At 40.8% G+C, this 18,054-nt stretch overlaps 2 protein-coding genes across 5 annotated transcripts; one reads left to right on the top strand and one right to left on the bottom strand.

Annotated features, from left to right (window-relative positions):
• The first annotated feature begins 288 nt into the window (after positions 1–288).
• Positions 289–1,081, top strand: LOC133898655 (LOB domain-containing protein 24-like). The gene is made up of 2 exons (XM_062339336.1): positions 289–471; positions 701–1,081. Exons 1-2 carry the CDS (start codon positions 289–291, stop codon positions 1,079–1,081), a joined length of 564 nt encoding a protein of 187 aa, XP_062195320.1.
• A 2,164-nt stretch (positions 1,082–3,245) lies between these two features.
• On the bottom strand, positions 3,246–16,658 carry LOC133898932 (calcium-transporting ATPase 5, plasma membrane-type-like). Of its 4 annotated transcripts, none has more exons than XM_062339755.1 (35): positions 16,446–16,656; positions 16,120–16,350; positions 15,133–15,249; positions 15,005–15,047; positions 13,529–13,644; positions 13,308–13,439; positions 12,912–13,001; positions 12,718–12,787; positions 12,553–12,623; positions 12,361–12,444; positions 12,204–12,281; positions 12,054–12,125; positions 11,803–11,886; positions 11,636–11,718; positions 11,462–11,570; positions 11,318–11,373; positions 11,195–11,237; positions 11,031–11,114; positions 10,674–10,811; positions 10,195–10,260; positions 10,022–10,117; positions 9,226–9,336; positions 8,993–9,157; positions 7,512–7,571; positions 6,721–6,885; positions 6,414–6,530; positions 6,209–6,307; positions 5,751–5,888; positions 5,386–5,486; positions 5,241–5,286; positions 5,010–5,144; positions 4,259–4,366; positions 4,086–4,177; positions 3,691–3,788; positions 3,246–3,613 (listed from the first exon to the last, which is right to left on the bottom strand). In XM_062339755.1, the coding sequence occupies exons 2-35, from the start codon at positions 16,276–16,278 to the stop codon at positions 3,588–3,590; spliced, it is 3,252 nt and encodes a 1,083-aa protein (XP_062195739.1). In that variant the 5' UTR covers positions 16,279–16,350; positions 16,446–16,656; the 3' UTR covers positions 3,246–3,587. The 4 variants fall into 4 exon arrangements, 3 of the variants coding, with proteins under 3 accessions (XP_062195739.1, XP_062195741.1, XP_062195742.1); XM_062339757.1 differs by having other exon boundaries at positions 13,529–13,641; XM_062339758.1 differs by lacking the exons at positions 16,120–16,350; positions 16,446–16,656 and having other exon boundaries at positions 13,529–13,604; positions 15,133–15,228.
• Between the last annotated feature and the right edge of the window lie 1,396 nt (positions 16,659–18,054).

Below are 18,054 nucleotides of genomic sequence, written 5' to 3'. Positions count from 1 at the left end.
TTCCATTGTTACGCCGCTCACTGCCTCCTCTTCTCGCTCCTCATTTGGCACCCCGTATAGCCGTTGAGCTTGCCATTTCTGGCTCCCTCTCCTTCCCCTTCCCCTCACGCGCGCATGCATGCATGGAGCTCGCCATATATACAGAACGCAAGATCACTCGTATCTCCTCCGGATCTTTCCAAGATCCAACGGAGCTAGGAAACGCCTCCCACGAAGATCTCTCTTCGATCCTCGAGATCTTGGCTAGATCTTCGTGTCGACGGGCCGGCGCGCGCCGGCGGTGGCGAAATGGAAGCGGGCCATCCGGACCACGGCGCCGCGAATCCCAGGAGGTGCGCGGCGTGCAAGTACCTACGGCGGAGGTGCGCCCCCGACTGCGTCCTCGCGCCGTACTTCCCCGCGTCGCATCCTCGGAGATACGCCGACGTGCACGCGATCTTCGGCACCAGCAACGTCACCAGAGTGCTCCAGGTGGTTCACCTTGTTTTATACTGGAGCATTGTATATATATATATCACGGTTGATTGATCAGTTTCTAGTACTGACCGATGCTTAAGCCATAGTACTTAGTAACTATATCAAAGTTAGTTGTAATCCCATGCATTTTGTTTAGGGAATTGGTAGCTCTCGATATAATTAGCTAATATGTATACTAGAATTTAAAATGTGTCCGCCATTTCTTTGTGCCCTGTGCGTGTAGAGCCTGCCGGTGCAGGAGCGAGGCCGGGCGGCGGACACGATGGCGACGGAGGCGCACTGGCGGGTGCAGGACCCCGTGTACGGCTGCGCGGGGATCATCGACCGGCTGCAGGAGGAGATCCGTGCCGTGCAGCGCGAGCTCGCCAGCACGCGGGCGCAGCTCGCCGTCATGCACATGAGCGGCACGGCGACGCAGCTGAGCGCGCCACGGCAAGGAGCGCAGCCACTGTCTCCTCTTCCTCCGCCGCCTCTTGTTGCTGCTGCTCATGCTGCAACGGTGCACACCGGCGGTCGTCATCGCGTCGCCGTGCACCACCAGGAGGACGAGGAGGCCCCGTTGATGGACCCGGACGAGTTCCTCGACCTCGATGGCCGGCTCTGAGCTCCGGCGGACCGAGTGCGCTTCATTGGCTCGTGTTTCCATGACACGAGCTTCTTCTACCACTGGAATAACCGACGATCGAGCGATCATAGTAATAGTAGCATCGACCTCTTGACGTCATTGTTTAGGTAATTTGACACGTGGGGATTTTTTTACGTGTTCATCATGCTTGAGTAGAATAGTTTCATACGAAATTCTTGTGTTCGACAGAGTAACGAGAGCAATGTCTAAGCTTGTTTGCTGGGCTCCATGCGATGTATTACATCCAAGGATGCAAATTTTGTACTTTTTAGGTTATTAGGTTGATTTAAAACTAAAAAAATAAATTAAATATTCACTCTCACCTAATTAAGCTAAGGAAAAAAATGATCTAAGTAATGATCCAAAACTATCTATTAGATACTCATTTGTATCTCTAATGACATCAGTAGCAGAACGCTAATTGTAGCTTCTGGCATAGCAATATAGCATGCCTCCCTGTGTTGTTTGTGAATTGGAACGTTTTGACATATACAGGATGTGGTAGTGGTACAGCCTAACCTTTTGAGATGGCGCGACGTACAGACGCTTGGAAGGAGGCTTGTTTAAACATGAACAAACTTTTGGAAAAGCCGTTGACAATCGACGCTGTACAAAACTGTGGTAAGTTGGTCAGCAACATTGTAGCGAATTTTATACAAGAGTATTGTGCTGAATTTTATGTGATTTCAAAATTGAACTTTCTGCCATTGGGTTTGCAAAAGAGTGGCCTCCGGCATGCTAGGTATTTTTCTTCTGGTGACAGACTGACGGCAGGTTAAGGGCTTGGGTTCACTTGCCCTTAACTTCAGAATTAGGGTAAGGCGCCGCCGCCGGTTACAGGATAGAGATGCGGGCATTGGTAACAGGCAGGTCGACGCCATCCTGAGCAACAGGTTGGGCTCAGAGCACTCAGGAAGTCTGTTGGGCAGTTGAATTTGGAATGGTCTGTTTTGGTTGAGTGGTTTGTAGGTTCTACTTGATATTATAATGGCATCTCAAAAGTACTTACTCCCTCAATTTCAAAATATAGGGTCTATTAGGATTCGATAAAGTCATATTTCGTAAATTTTGATCAACAATTAATCAAATTATATGCATACTTAGTGTATAAGGGATGTATCAATAGATTCATATTTCATATATGTTTTAGTAAGATATTAGTTTCGTAACAATTAATATATATTATAAGAGAATTTAATAGTCAAAGTATATTTTGAAATACTTTCTTAAATCCTAATACACCCTCTAAAAAGAAATAGATGGAGTATTTCTTTCCTACCATTTGTGTTTAAAGCCGTGAGCTGAATAGTTATAATTTTTAGAGCCATAACAAAAAATTATACTGGTGCTAAAAATTACTGCAACTAAATTCCTAGCACAACATAAAACAACCAACTGAAAGCTGCCCAAAGTCACTGTACAAATTAAACACCGAAGAATTTTTTTATTCATATAATTTTTCTTCCAGATTCCCCAATGCCAAAGAGGCCCTAATCGGTGTTAAAAAAATAGTGTCACTCTGCATAGCACTGCTACAAGAAAACTACAAACTGCTTGTCCTCCGACTGCACCCTCGAATCATTATTGCTTGATCCGTTTATTAACCCAACAAAGGGAAATAAAGAAGGAACACCCCAAGGCATAGATGGCTAAATCCCACAACATATGTCCTAGTTACATAGAAAAATGCCAACATCTAGTCTATTACATATATTAAAGGGCCAAGAAATAGAGTAATTCTAGGATAAGTTACACATAATTTTCGAAATTCTAGAAAACTAGCGAAAGAAATAATAGTTATATTAATAAATAGGTTGAAATAATCTAAAATACATAGGAAAATATCTAAAACTAAAAAAAAATATAAAACAAATTTAGTTAGATTCGTATTACTATCGTCTGCATGTTAAAATTATGTGCATGTATGAAAATACCACTGTTTTTTTTCATAATTAAATGGATATATTAAATATAGATAAATTCATAAATAAATATTGAGAAGATTAAAATTGGTGAACTCAATTTTTTTAGTTTTCTTTTATCATCCTCTGTGCAATAAAAAATAGGAGTGGCGTAGGTGTGCCAATCTGCCTGGTAGCTAATAAACATTTACAAATTTACAGTTAGATTTCTAGCAAAAAGGTTAGATCGCAATTTAGAGTTGTAAATTATACTGATGTCCATCAAGTGAAGCACATAACCAGTATTCCAGTAGCTTGGGTTTGCACTTGCCCCTTCGCTGCTGCATAGCACCTATTACAGGAGTTAGCTTCTGTACAGTTTGCATCTTCTGTAGAAGAAACTACGAGGCCGACTTAGTTGGCAGCTTGTCCCCAAGCTGCTGTTCCCATGGAACCAGCAGAGGCTTTGTCCTCTTTTCTTATCACATGGCTATTTACACAGGTTACTCGTTGCAGCTTAACCAGCAGAGGCTTTGTCCTCTTTTCTTATCACATGGCTATTTACACAGGTTACTCGTTGCAGCTTAGGTCTGTCCACCCTCCTCCTCGTCTGCATTACCGATTGACTAGTTTGTTGGATCAAAATAAACACAGGGAGAGATCAGTAGCTAGTTCATGGAGACTCACCTCGGCGCGATGTTTTCCAGCAAGAAATAGGCTTGAAATAGTCCTGGAGGGGTCTTATGGGCACAGGAATGTATTTCCCGAGATATGCCAGGGGCCAACTAGAAACATCGCATAAGAAGGAAAAAGGAGGTCAGAATTCATACCAAAATAATTCCTCGCAGCATTAGTATACGACAAAACATTAAAACGGGCATTAACATTTAATTTTACAACAAAATTATAGGCAATATGGCCAAAGTGAATTTGACATCATAGTTGCAAGTTTATAAAACGCATATCAGGAAGTCATTTAAAGCCAAACTGTGCAATGCATTAAGGATATAACACATTTAAAGGATCGATGAACTACTTGTTGCAGAAAGCCATAAGAGGTTGATAAATTTTGAAGTGCATACCTTATAAGGCCAATAGCAACTGAAACCAACCATAGTCTCCAGTTAAGTCTCACAGTTTTGAAGAACTTCCCCAGGAACTCAATTATTAGTATCTGCCATGAGGAGAGCAATTTATAAGCACCTCATGGACAAGGTTGTTACGAAAATTAAAAAGGCTCTATATTGTCTGTTACCTGAAATACTGTAGTTATACCAATTATTCCTATGAATAGGTGGTTCTTTGTAACTCCTTTGAAGACATTCCTCTCCTCGGGCTTGCGTGCATTGAACTCGTTGAAGACCTGGAATCAAAAGCCCAACCAAGTTAACAGAAATAAGTAAAATATCAACATAATGCAAAAATATTCATGGTAATTTTACTCAGGATAGTCTGGCTTCATACAAGCAAGACTATAGAAGCAAAAACATGGTCAGTCAAGGACCTAAAATTCGGGCGATTGAAAAATCGGTCGGATTAAAATACTGGAACAAACAGAGATGAAAAGAAAGCCAGCAATTCGTTGAGAATTGATCAAAAACATTCCAGCCTTTTATTTTAGACCAACGGATCTTCCAGTTTTGCCTTGTATCAGGTCAAAATCCATAGCTAAGCAGCTTCAATTTTCCTTATGCGATGACTCTAACTAGTTGTAAGAAAATATGAAACATGACTATGCTCAGCATAAATTGGCCCATAACAAGCCCTAAATTGAAGTACATTATCCATGGAAGTATCAAGGTTAGCGCACACACTAGTTCTTTTTGTGAAAAAACTACTGCCAATATACCAAGTCAACTTCCCCTCAAAAAAAAAAAAAACCAAGTCAACTCAACATTGATTGAGAATAAGCCACTGTTAGTATCCACTTGTTTAAAGAGCGAAATTAGACTAGTGCTGCAGTAATGTTCTGTTATGATTCTTGAATGAGCAAAGATCTTCCCCACCTGGCAAAAGACAAAGGTATTAAAAATAAAGGTGTTCTTTATCTTCTCAGCGTTATATCGACCTTCATTCTTCAGCCGCAGAATCCTTACTCCAGCAAAATCAAAGATGAGAAGAATTGCTACTTGGTAAAGGGCCTGCACAAAAACCCAAACATATCAGCACAACAGAGAAGATTAAACAGAATCCAATTTTATAATGAAGGAATATGTGTAAGCCACGTAAATTGTAACCTGAACAGACAAGTTTCTCCACATAATATTTGTAACAAGAGGTTCCCTGCAGTAGAAAGATATGGGGGAAATATTTTCAGTTCTGTAGAAAGCACAGTATGGAACAATAATGTTGTCAACAATTAACTAGGAAAATTTTAAATGCCTTCGGCCAACAGGATTTCTCTTCATAAGGTTGTCTGTTGGTGACTCGGTTGCTAATGCAAGAGCTCCCAGTGTATCCATGATAAGGTTTACCCAGAGAAGCTGTTAAGTGATAAAAGAACAAAGTACATGAGAGGCAGCCTGGATATACAAGTGTTTTTGGGGAAAATGTTGCATTGTTGTCAAACTAGATGTCTTGATCTGTATATAATTTTTTTTACCAGAAGGATTCGTAGTTCCATAGATATTCAGAATTAAGATTTTAGCACATCTTTCATGCCACATGACAATTAAATGCTTCAACGAAAGAGGCCATGGCTGCAGTCAAGCAATTGCTTGCACAAAACAAGGAAAGATTGTCCCTACCTCAACAGCATTTAGGGGCACATCACCAGAGGACACAGCAGCAACCACATTAATCACAAGTGCAGCAACATTAACAGTAAGCTGGAACTGGATGAATTTTTGAATATTCGCATAGACAGATCGTCCCCAACGAACAACCTGAAAGAGGAGAAGAAGAGGTTTAAATCCATAGATCCATACCCTAAATCTCACAAAAAACAAGTCTTATGCAACCGGAATTATTGCCAAAAAATGCACGCTCAACCAAGAATTTTTGCATGTGCGCTATGTTCAAGACTTAATAGTGTCAACTGCTATAAATTATTAAGAAGCACAACATCATAGCCTCAAAAGGTACATTTATCAATGCAGGCCACTTGTAAGTGGAATAATTCATTACAAGAGAAAATCAGTGTTGAGCGCAGTTATCCTTGATTGCTCATTGGAAGGTTCTCTTGTAAAATTTTGTCTAAACCAACCTTGACAACTGACGTGAAGTCATCATCCAAGATTATAATGTCAGAGCTTTCTTTAGCAACTTCTGTCCCTGAAATGCCCATTGAAAGACCAATATCGGCCTGTACAACAAATCAAACAATTAGGACAATAAGTTCATCAATATCAAAAGGAATGACAGTATGCAATATTTAATAGCTCATCAATATCTTCAGCTAAACATGGCACCTCGTGCAACGCAGGGGCGTCATTTGTGCCATCGCCAGTAACAGCTACAACGTGGCCCTTTCTTTTTAAAGCTTGGACAAGCAAAAGTTTGTCATTTGGAGATGATCTTCCCATCACCTGAAATAGGTCAATTAGCTCTAAAACACTGAAAAATGTACAAACCTAAAAAAGACCCTGAAACAAAAAGCTAGACTTAATCATAACATAGACACAAGCATTTTTTGTGTATAACAAAATTAAACTGTAGTGTCGCAAATGCTCAGCACTGTACATCGTACATACATGAGAGAGAGAGAGAGAGAGTTACAATTATCTTGTCAGCAATCTCTCCTCTTGCACTCTCAGACATCTCACGGAACACCTTTCCCTCTATTACAACTGGCTCTGAAATAACACCATTTGCATCTAGTATTCCACACTCCAAAGCTATGGCTTTAGCTGTTTCAATATTATCTCCTGTAACCATGCGCACCTAAAATTGCAAACACAGCAGTTATCAGGCATAGCATTGGAGCAATATCATTTCCAGGGAAGAAACCTGAATAATAACCACCTAGTAATAGAACAAAAATACAAAATGCATCCCATGGCTGGAAGATGAACAACGTACATCTCACATTATTTGTTTAACGCGCAGTTACATGGTGTTTAATAATGACCACATGGTGTTTAATAATGACCATCATAAAGGAGTGGACAAGGTATTTTAGGAAGGAATTGGCCATGGTCATCCACTTATCCATAGGGCAAAGGCTAGCAATTATCTTCATGCTCAAACATGGCTTGTTTTGTAATCCTTCTGTTTTCTTTTGGTTTTGCAAATTTCTATATCATCAGTTCACATTTACAGTATGATCTTTCCTACTGTCGATATTAGTTTCTGGGTCTGCCACTTTATTTGCTCTTTGAATATTGAAAAATTGAAACAATGAGGGCTCAGTGATACTTAAGAAAAAGGAAAAATGGGGTGCTACAACACTGAATAATGAAGTGCCACAAAGTATTGAGTTTCATACTGTCAATGACATGATTCTCTTGTTTTTTACAATTAAAAGATAACCCAGGGAGAAAAAAAAAAGCAATATAAGCAAGACAAACCTTTACACCGGCAGTGGTGCATAGTCGTACAGCATCCCTGACTCCTGGGCGACAAGGGTCCTACAGGAGAATAAACTCAAGTTATTGCTGAATGCTATTATCAATAATCCTGATAACAGTTTCATGGGGTGACTAGACAGAAGAAGGTATTATTACGCCAGCTCATATGCATATACGGTAGTGTTATTTTACACCTATAGTGTAGCGTATTATTCTACACCTACTGAACAAAATTTCAGTAATAACTACTGAATCACGTTTTACTACTGAAATTTTGTTCGGTAGTACTGGAATTTTATTCAATAGGTGTAAGATAATATGCGACACCTAGGATGTAGAATAGCATTTGTGTGTGTATATATATTCTTGCAGGTACACGCAACGTACTTGTAGAATGCGCACAGGCCGAGCGCATGCGACCCGCGCCCCGAGTGCGCTCCCACCCACCGATCCCGCGGGCCCACTAGAGACCGAGCAGCGATTGCAACCGGTTGCAACTTCGTGCATAAAGTAGTTATAACTATAAGCATATGGTGATTGCAACTACATGTTGCAACTATAGGCATAGAGCGCGGTCCCACCCATTGACCCCGCGGGCCCACTGGATTACTGAGGGCAATCCCACCATGTGAGCGGCAATTGCAACTACGTGCATAGAGAAGTTACAACATATAGTATAAAGTGATTGCAACTATTAGTTGCAAAGACATAGAGTGGTTCAACATGTTGCAACTGTATTATTCAGCATGTTGTAACTAGATTGTCTACCATATTATAACTGTAGTGGTCAGCATGTTGTAACTAGAGTATCTACCATGTTATAAGTAGTCTACACTAAAAAATGCATGTCATAACTAGAGTGCCTATCATATTGTAACTAGAGTGTCTACCATGTTGTAACTAGAGTATCTACTATGTTGTAACTAGAATATCTACTATGTTGTAACTGTAGTGTTCACAATGTTATAACTGTAGTGTTCACCATGTTGTAACTAGAGTGTTCGCTATATTGTAACTAAAATGTCTACCATATTGTAACTCGGTCGGAGACACCCGGGAGGGAGAAAGGCTAGGTCGGAGGTGCTCGGGAGGGAGGCTAGCTCAGCCGAGGGTATGCGGGGAAGGAAGCATGGCTCGGTCGGCCGGCCAGTGTGCAACCGAGGTATGTTCTGTGTGTATGCACAGTGTGTCGGAGATAAATCATTTGAAGAAGGAATCGCTGTCAAGAATGTCATAGTGAATAATAGTATACACCAGATGTGAGGATAAGACTCCCTGTGTTACGCCTTATTGCTTTTCCTCCCTCAGAATAAGACTAACCCATATTCATGACACAAACAAGTAGAAAACAGAAGAACTAGATACACAATGCTGTCCTATATAATTAAGTATTTGAACAGGCAGACATGATTCCATAATTTCTGTGAAATACGCAGGCGTAGTCGATCTTAAAATGAGTCAACCAAATAACAATAACAAACCTTTATTCCTACGATGCCAAGCAGAGTCAGGTCATCCTCGGGCAACTTCCAACTTGCTATGTCTTCCTTCGGGACTAGTTCAATCTCACAAGGACAATATGCAAAAGCAACACAACGCAATGAACTCACTGCCATGTCTTCAATTGATTTCTTGTATTCATCATGCTACAAATATTTGCAAAATCAAGTGAGTCTCAGAACAACCAATAAACAAGTTACATGCGGTGTTTTACCTTCTCAGCAGTCATTGGCTGAATTGAACCATCGACAGAAAGCCAGCTTTTGCAAGATGATAACACTATCTCAGCTGCACCTTTCCAGTGGATGTGAACACCATCATCTGACTGCAATTCCATCAATCAGATAGCATGAACCAAATCAGGGATAAGAAGCTATACAGCACAGACGTTTTCATTGAGACAAGGAACTCATTGGAGAAACAGGTTATAGATCTTTGCACATCAAAAGACAAAGTTATGAAAAAAATCTCCTGATACAAGGATGAGAAGAAATGGCCGATGACATTGAACACTAAAAACTCAGGATTCAGGAGGCAATTAACTGGTAAGCAGTCACCCCGGAAATGGGAGCAGTGTCTCCAAAACTGGCTAGTTTAGAAGTATTTCACAATTCAAATTAAAATCGAAAAAACATCTGGCAGCTGGTAACAGCTTGTAACCAGGTGGTAAGTGGTAACCATTTGGCTGATTTTTGCTAGTTCCAGCAGCAAGCCGGCTGGAAAACAGTAGCAGCCCACTGGCAGATATGTCATGTTATTTATAACTGCTAAACTTGATGGCATCAACTCTCACCAGGGATGATATTAATCAGTACTTCAATCTTACTTGATAATATAGAAAAATATTATGTAAAAAGAACCACATGTGAAATCAATAGGAAAATTCAGGTGTACGTTATCACATTACTAATGTCCCAACTACAAGGGATTACTAAAATAAAGATATAGAGAACTATTCATGGACACACATTCATTGCATTAAGGTTCACATACATAACTGAACTTACTACCTGTACTGCAACAGCACCACGTTTCTTCTCTGAATTAAATGGAAAAACATGAAGAACTGAAGTTTTTGACCTCACATCATGGAAATCCATTCCTATCTGTGCAAGGTGGAAAGTCAAGTGAACAAAAAAAAACTTGAAGAAAAACTGAAGAATGAAGCAAACATTAGTAATACCTTAAGGCCCCAAGAAAGAATGGCCTTTTCAGTTGGTGAACCTGTGATTTCTGCCACTCCCCCATCCTGTACAAAGAAAAATCCTGGATATAATTTGTGTGGAACAAGGTAAATTGACAATTGATAAAGGTGAGTGCTATGGATGATTTTTAACAGTCTCCCATGGCTGCCTCCAGGAGGCTGCCCAGTTCAGGTTTCCAAATTGTTGTGGGCAGGAACCAGTAAAACGGGGTAACCTAATCGTTTCAGATCTTAAACTGGTGATGAGCTTGTTGCCTCACAGTTTCACACTGTTAAATACCTGTGCTTGAAACTCATGCAGTTTTCATTGAATGGGTCTAATTGAAAAATTGTTAACAGCTGGTTGTTCTGGACACCCTACGAGTTATTTTCTGAACTATGGACAATGCAGGCAGCCAGACACAGAATTTAACAATGAGTAAACATAAATGATCTCCAATGTAAAAAAGATATAATACCTCTGGCAAAAATACAGTTCCTGTGGTGTTCTGTGCAATTCCTTCAATAGTAAGTGACACTGAACTGGCTGACATTTGGCTAAAATCATAACAGGGATCCAACTTTGTTCCACCAACATATGCTTCCACAACTGTCATCTACAAGATCGATTATTACCAAACAAATTATGATGCTAGCAATTATGAGATGTCCCAACTAACACATAAACATCAGAGGAGCATATGCTCATTGTGATAGATAACAAGCATTTTAATTGAATGGAAAGTCCTGAACTAATATTCTGTCAGTGCAGCATCTTGGGAATATATCATGACAGAACAATACATGGCAAATGACTGGTAATTAACTTCACGTACCTTATTCAAGGTAAGAGTTCCTGTCTTATCACTGCATATTGTAGTAGCTGATCCCATCGTTTCACATGATGAGAGCCGCCTCACCTATTTAGATAAAATTAAATACAATAATACACTTCGTGCTGTCAAAGTTATTATACACATGCATACAAATGTTTTTTTACCAGTGCTTTGTCTCGCATCATCTTTTTCATTGAATACGCAAGCCTGAAAAAATAATGCAGATATTCATGTCACTGAAAAATCAAAAGAATTCGCATGATAATTGATAAGTAAGAGATGCATACGTCAGTGTTACTGCCAATGGGAGTCCCTCAGGTACAGCAACAACTACGATGGTCACCTATGGATAAACAAGAGAAAAGAATCAGTGGACACTTTAAGAACTGACGATGGTACAGTTTTACACTAATTAGATTAAAATTACATACAGCAATCGTCAAAATTCTAATTGCTCCCATAAATCCTTGTTTCACACCAGTAGTTCCAGCAACAAATTGAGGAGTCCCATCAGGATTCTCGGTATGTCCAGTAAAATATCTGTAGTTCAGGTTTAAATTAGTTAGAGAGTATATTTGTGATAGTTACATTATCAGGTAAAGTACCTTATCCAAAGCACAACAAGTACTGCACCGGCTACCGACAATCCCACTAAACCAATAAAAGTTGCAACACCATTCAGGCGAACCTAAAAAATAACAAAGCATAAAATCAAAGAAAAACATCAGTATCCATCCATTCAAGAATATTCACTATCCTTAAAGAGAATAACCTGTAACGGTGTTTCTTCGACATTATTTTCTGAAATGTTAGCCATCAACTGACCCCATTCAGTATTGGTACCCACGCCTGTTACCTTTTTATTTGATAAGCAAAATATATAAGGTACATCGTCAGTTTAGTCATGAAATAAACAATAATGAAAGCATAATAAGTAAGAAAAAAATCCAGAGCACAGTGACATGAAAAACAGGTTTGCTCTACTCCAGATGTTGTTGAAATGCTTGAGATTGCCAGACTCACCAACATAGAACCGTAGCCATCTGCAACCTTGCAACCGGACATCAAGAATGGTGCCCTTTGATCCTTGTGAACCTAAAATAATACAGCATCATGAAAATATGATAATGGCAGAGTTGACAAAAGCAACTGGCTCTTTTTCCATAGACTCACAATTTTTGATTCCCCAGTCATACTTGATTCATCTATTGCAAGAGAATGGCCAGATATCAGGACACCATCAGCAGGAACCTGGAGGTGAAAAAAAATATAAGCAGACTATTCTACACAAAATTAAATATAGAAGTCAGAAAATAATATACCATCTTACTTGGTCACCAATTTTGAGGGGAACTACATCGCCAACAACAAGGTCAAATATTGAAGCTCCAAATCTTTTACCACCTCTAACAACCTAACCAAAAGAGACAGCAAATCAGAAATACAGCCAACGAATGCCAGTTAATGCTTCATACCTAGAACTGAACACCAAAATGGTCACTCATGATGTGACCATACTAACCTCCACTTGTATGTTCTGTTTCTCCGCATTCAGATGTCGAAACTGAAGAGACTGTTTATAATCACTGATTGCTGGAGAAATTGCAAGGATACACATTAGAAAATAACACAACCCGACCGAGAAAAACAGCTAAAAACAAATAACTTGTAAATCCAAATCCGTTACCGGTAACAAGTATCACAAGGAAAACTGCTAAGAAAATACTTCCACCATCATACCATCCTTCATCTACGCCCTAAAGCAAAAAAATATGGTCATGTATATAATAAAGCACAACAGTTCTTTTAGTCCAAAACTATCCCAGAGTAGAGTGACAGAAATGAAAACCCAATCTAATAGTAGATAATGTAACATAATACCTCTGTAGTCATGCCCAACGTCAGTGATATAGCAGCAGCTACCATTAGAATGACAAGAGTTAAATCTTGGCATGCTTCAAATACAAAACGCTGTGAACCAAACATAATAGGGTTAAATTTTGAACTGAAAACATTGAAGCAACAAGATTGATATGAATTTATAAAAGAATCAAATTTTCATAGGACCAATGCCAACTATAATTTAAATGTTAAAATTGATCAAATTTTGAGCAGCAAACTATAACAAATTTTATCAGACAAAAAAATTAAAGAAAAGATGTGTAACAGCAGGAAATTGCAACACATGTGCTAACAGAAGGAAGTTGTTACTAGAAAAGATTATTGGCAATACTTGAAAATAATACATGAATCTTGTGTGATTTATTTAAAAAATACCAGTATGTTTTTCCTTTTCTTGCGTGGATATGTATTTGCTCCGTAGACATTCCTCCTTTGTAACAACTCATCCTCATCTGGACTGATTCCCCTGTCTAAATTACTCTTCAATAAATCGGACAGTCCCTTAACCTGAACAGAAGGATACCATCAGTGATGAACGAAGTTTAGCATGAGAAGAGGTGGGGGGAAAGTGCAGATATATCTCAGTATTAACTTACTCCTCCAACTTCTTGAAGAAGAACACTATCATGTTCCCTGTTTAATGTTATAAGCTTTTCCAGTTCAATTGGGAAACTGCGAGAGGCCGTTGCAAGATTTATACCAGTATAAGCTTCTGCTTAGAGCAAGGACATTAAAAATAACATAAACATATAAATTATAATGTAAGCAAAATAAGCATAAAGGAACATGTAAGAATTATTAAACACAACTATAAATTGGCATAGCAGAAATAAACTTCAGATAGTGTGAGCAGAAGTGGACTATCTAGTGTCCATGCTGATATATCATGAGGAAATCACTATGCAGCTAGATAAAGAAAGAGAACTGAGCTGATATACAATCAAAGTAAGAGCTTATGCAACAAATAAAATGAATTTTACTGGTAATATTGTACAAGTTAAAGTACAAAATAATTTGAAGTGGAAAATTAGCAACAAAAAAAAGTGAGACGAGTTACTCTGACTGTTATTGCTGCAATTTAAGCACAATATTGTGTCTATTTTTATAGAATTGCACCCTTTGGTACATTGCCACCAGAAACTGCTATGATAATTGCACACAAAACACGAAAACTTAAGTTGCTTTCCCTTTTTTTATCACTGGCTTACAAACCTCTGATAACTGCTATGGTAATTGCATTTGCATATGTTACTACCTTATACAAAAGGATGAAATGATAACTGATGACATTTCAATACCATGAATTTCACCGACTAAGCCCAACATATTAAAGAAGAAAATTTACTCAAGCATACACTAGCATCCTCTGTGACAAGAGGGTGGTACAAAAGTTGAAAGGTAAATTCTATAGGACAGCAATTTGACCCGTGATGTTGTATGGCACTGAATGTTGGCCAACTAAAAAGCGACATATACAACAGTTAAGTGTAGCAAAGATGCATATGTTGCGATGGATTTGTGACCATACAAAGAAAGGATTGGATCCGAAATAATGATATACGTGATTGATAGGGTAGGGGTAGCGCCAATTAAAGAAAAGTCTATCCAACATCGGTTGAGATGGTTTGGATATATCCAACGAAGGCCTCCAGAGTCACTTGTGCATAGTGGGATACTAAGACGTGCTGATAATATGAAGAGAGGTAGAGATCGACCAAACCTAATATGAGAGGAGTTTATAAAGAGAGACTTGAAGGAATAGAATATTCCCGAAGAACTATCTACGGATAGTAGCGCGTGTAACTTAGCAATCCACGTGCTAGAACCATAACTTATGAATCAGTCTTCTTGTACTGTTATTATTTTTATTTTTTTACTATTACTCTTACGTTTATTATCATTATTGTTTTCTTATCATCTTTTTAGTTAGATCGTGTGGGTTTTATCTCTAGCTTATCCCAACTTGCTTGGGACAAAGGCTATTGTTGTTGTTGTATACACTGGCATAATCATCGGTTTTGGTCAAAATGAGCATTAAAACAAAGGTTAACGATATGAATCAGTAGACAAACCTCTAATGTCCTTTTGACCAGCTTCTTTGAAAAGAAATGTTGCCTGCAGAATACAAATTTAGAATGAAAAAAAAATTAAACAGCCAGAAGAGAGAATATGATATCGTAGCAGGTGAATGACACAGTACCCGGATAACTTGTGCATGGGCCCGGATCTTCCTTCTTATATTCTCTTTTTCTTCCTCCTTTTTAAGGTCTAGAGTATATCTGAAGCGACGTGAAGCATTGAGCACAAGAGCAGCTTGCTGAAACGAAGAGAATAACCATATTTGTCAGAAGTCAATACTAACAAATACTTAAATAGGAGCCTGTGTCCATCCAATGTTCACAGAAAACTTCCTCTATCCCAAGGGTCCCTACACCTTTACTATGACAAGTTCTCCCAGACCCAACTGACAACTATTAAGTAAAGCTGGCATCTCGCTGTAGTAAAATTGGTGATTGCTTCCTTTTCAATTTCCCCAGTGTATGAACAGGGTAAACCTGTCAAACTACATGCATAACCATTGCATCCTTTTTTTCTTTTTTTATGACTATAATTTCATCTATGGTTGAATGGATGCTAGGCAAGCAGACCTCTACTATCAGTATGCGCTACTTTTGGTCACCGATTTACGAGGACTTGTGGCTGCATGAATACCAGTAGCGGGGATCAGGTACTGTGTTTGTCATCGAACAGGCGACAATGCAATCGTAGTGTAGAAAGAAAACACACATAACATGCAAGCGATTGGTACAGTAAAGAGGCTGCTAAACAAACCAAATCAGAATAAGCAGCATTGAAACATTTCACCGAAGTATAATTCTTCAATAGAAAATGTGTTCGTAACATAATCCAGACATTCTTCAGAAGAAGCCATGCGGAAGGGGGATTCGCCTCAAATGCCACGCCCTAAATCTCCAAACGATGCCGTCAGGCTCCAGTCAAGATCATCCGGACATTGTTCTATTTCTCGAGCATTTGCAAACCACCAGAGTACAGCGTGTACATTGATCACTCCCAAATCCCACGAACAACGGGCAATTACGTAGTTCGGATCCCCGACCCAACCAACGGTCCAAATTCGAAGGGAACAGCAACACAGGAGAGAGGCAAGGGCGAGGGGATCACGTACCCTCCACCGTCGCAACCGATCGTACGACGCGTTCTTATGTGGTATATCGAACGCGTCGTCGAACACCTCGGCCTCCTCCTCGGCCTCCGCATCCTCCTCCGCGCCACGCCGCTCGCCGGGCGAGCGGATCTCCTGCGGCGACCACCTCCCCAGCGCCATGCCCAATCAAACCCCGGCAGCAAGCCACCTTCGCCTTCTCAGGAGAGACGACGCCGACGAGCGCCCACACCCCTGCGCAGCCCAACACGAGCACCCATGTCATCACGAGGCCGCCGCGCCAACCTCCCTGCGCAGGCGGGAAAGCCAGGGGAACCCAGTCGCCTCACCTCAGTGCCGCGAAGCTTCTAGAAGGATCGACGGGCCGTCTCGCGGGTTCCCCGCCGCAGCTACCCCGCCGCTTTGCCTCTCTCTCTCTCTCTCCCTCCCTCTCTCTCTCTCTCTCTCTCTCTCTCAAGCCTCGTACTTCGTTTTGTTCTCTCCTCCTCGCCCCGCTTTTCCGGTCGGGAATGGGGGACTTGTTCTCGAGGACGACGTTGCGGCATGAAGCTTCCACGAAGCTTCTTCGTTCTCGCGGCTCGTCCCACTTACACGTGGGCCCGCCCCGCCACCTCGCGGGGGGCTAAGATGTAGGCGTCGTCTTCGCATTGGCGGACGGGAACGTGGCGTTGGCCCACCTGTCAGTGTGGCTTGTTTGGCGGGAAGCAACGATCGGATCGAGCCAGGCAGCGGAGTTCGGCGCGGCGTGTTTAGCTGGCAAGTTTGAAACGGGAATGGAAAGGCTCAAGGTTCAATGGATAGGTGATGAGCCGGTACAACCAATTTTACAAAGAAGACCCTGAACAAACAACAAATTACAAAGAAGCCTTGAGGTCTCCTTCATTTTTGTTCTCCTCCGCAACTCTCACGCTGCTTCACCGAGGCAAAGCAGAGCAGAATATAGAGGGAGGAGTTAAAACCTCTCACCAAATCCCACGAAGGACTCCACTCCTTGTTCACCGCAAGAGCTAGCGTCATGGAACCCTCACCAAGATGCATCTAAAACCTTGAACGAGCATCGGTAACCTCTCACCAAATCCCATGAAGGACTCCACTCCTTGTTCACCACAAAAGCTAGCGCCATAGAACCCTCGCCAAGATGCATCTAAAACCTTGAACGAGCATCGATAATCTCATCATCCGCATTGATAGAGGGAGCACAAATGCACCGCCGCCACCATCAATTCATTGGAAATGATAGCCCAAAGACGGCATCCACCGCCGCCGGCAAAGCCAACGACGTGGAATTGAAACCCACGGAAGGGGAATACACAAAGCTCCCACCCAATCACATATAGGTAGAGCAAAACAAACCTCTTCCGGACAACGGCGAATAAGTCGTCAGCACGAACACTGTCATCGTCACCAAGCCGCCACGGAGGAGTAAAATCACCTCCAGGTCATCATCGGCAGCAGTGGCACCCTCGTCGCAAATCCAGAAAGAGGCAAAAGATCAAACCTCCATGCCTCCTCATCGCCACCACCGCCGGGAAGGAGGAGTAGATAGCCTACACACCCTATCGAAGGAATCAACATGTAACCCTGATTCTAGCTAGTAGGAGAACTAGAAGGAGGGTATTTACACCAGAGAACAATGATCTGGGTTCCCCCTCTCCTCTAGCCATCGGAGATGAGAGGGAACTCGGGTGGATCCGCGGCAAACTTTAGTGCTCCTCTTGGTAGCCCACTCGGTATTGTAGAAGAGGGTAAGGAAGACTCAAGAGGCTGATGAGCGGTGGAGTTAATTAGCTCAGTCAACACGGTCTTCTATATGTAATTTTCAAGATAAATCTACATATTTGATTTTTCATATATTCTACTAAATATTTAAAAAATTATATTGTTACTCAAGGTTCCGGTAAGTTTGACTAGATTGTTGTCTGGAACAACATTTCTCCG

Source organism: Phragmites australis, chromosome 18 (genome assembly GCF_958298935.1).
Source record: "Phragmites australis chromosome 18, lpPhrAust1.1, whole genome shotgun sequence".
NCBI lineage: Eukaryota > Viridiplantae > Streptophyta > Magnoliopsida > Poales > Poaceae > Phragmites > Phragmites australis.
This window is presented reverse-complemented; position numbering and strand designations above follow the sequence as displayed.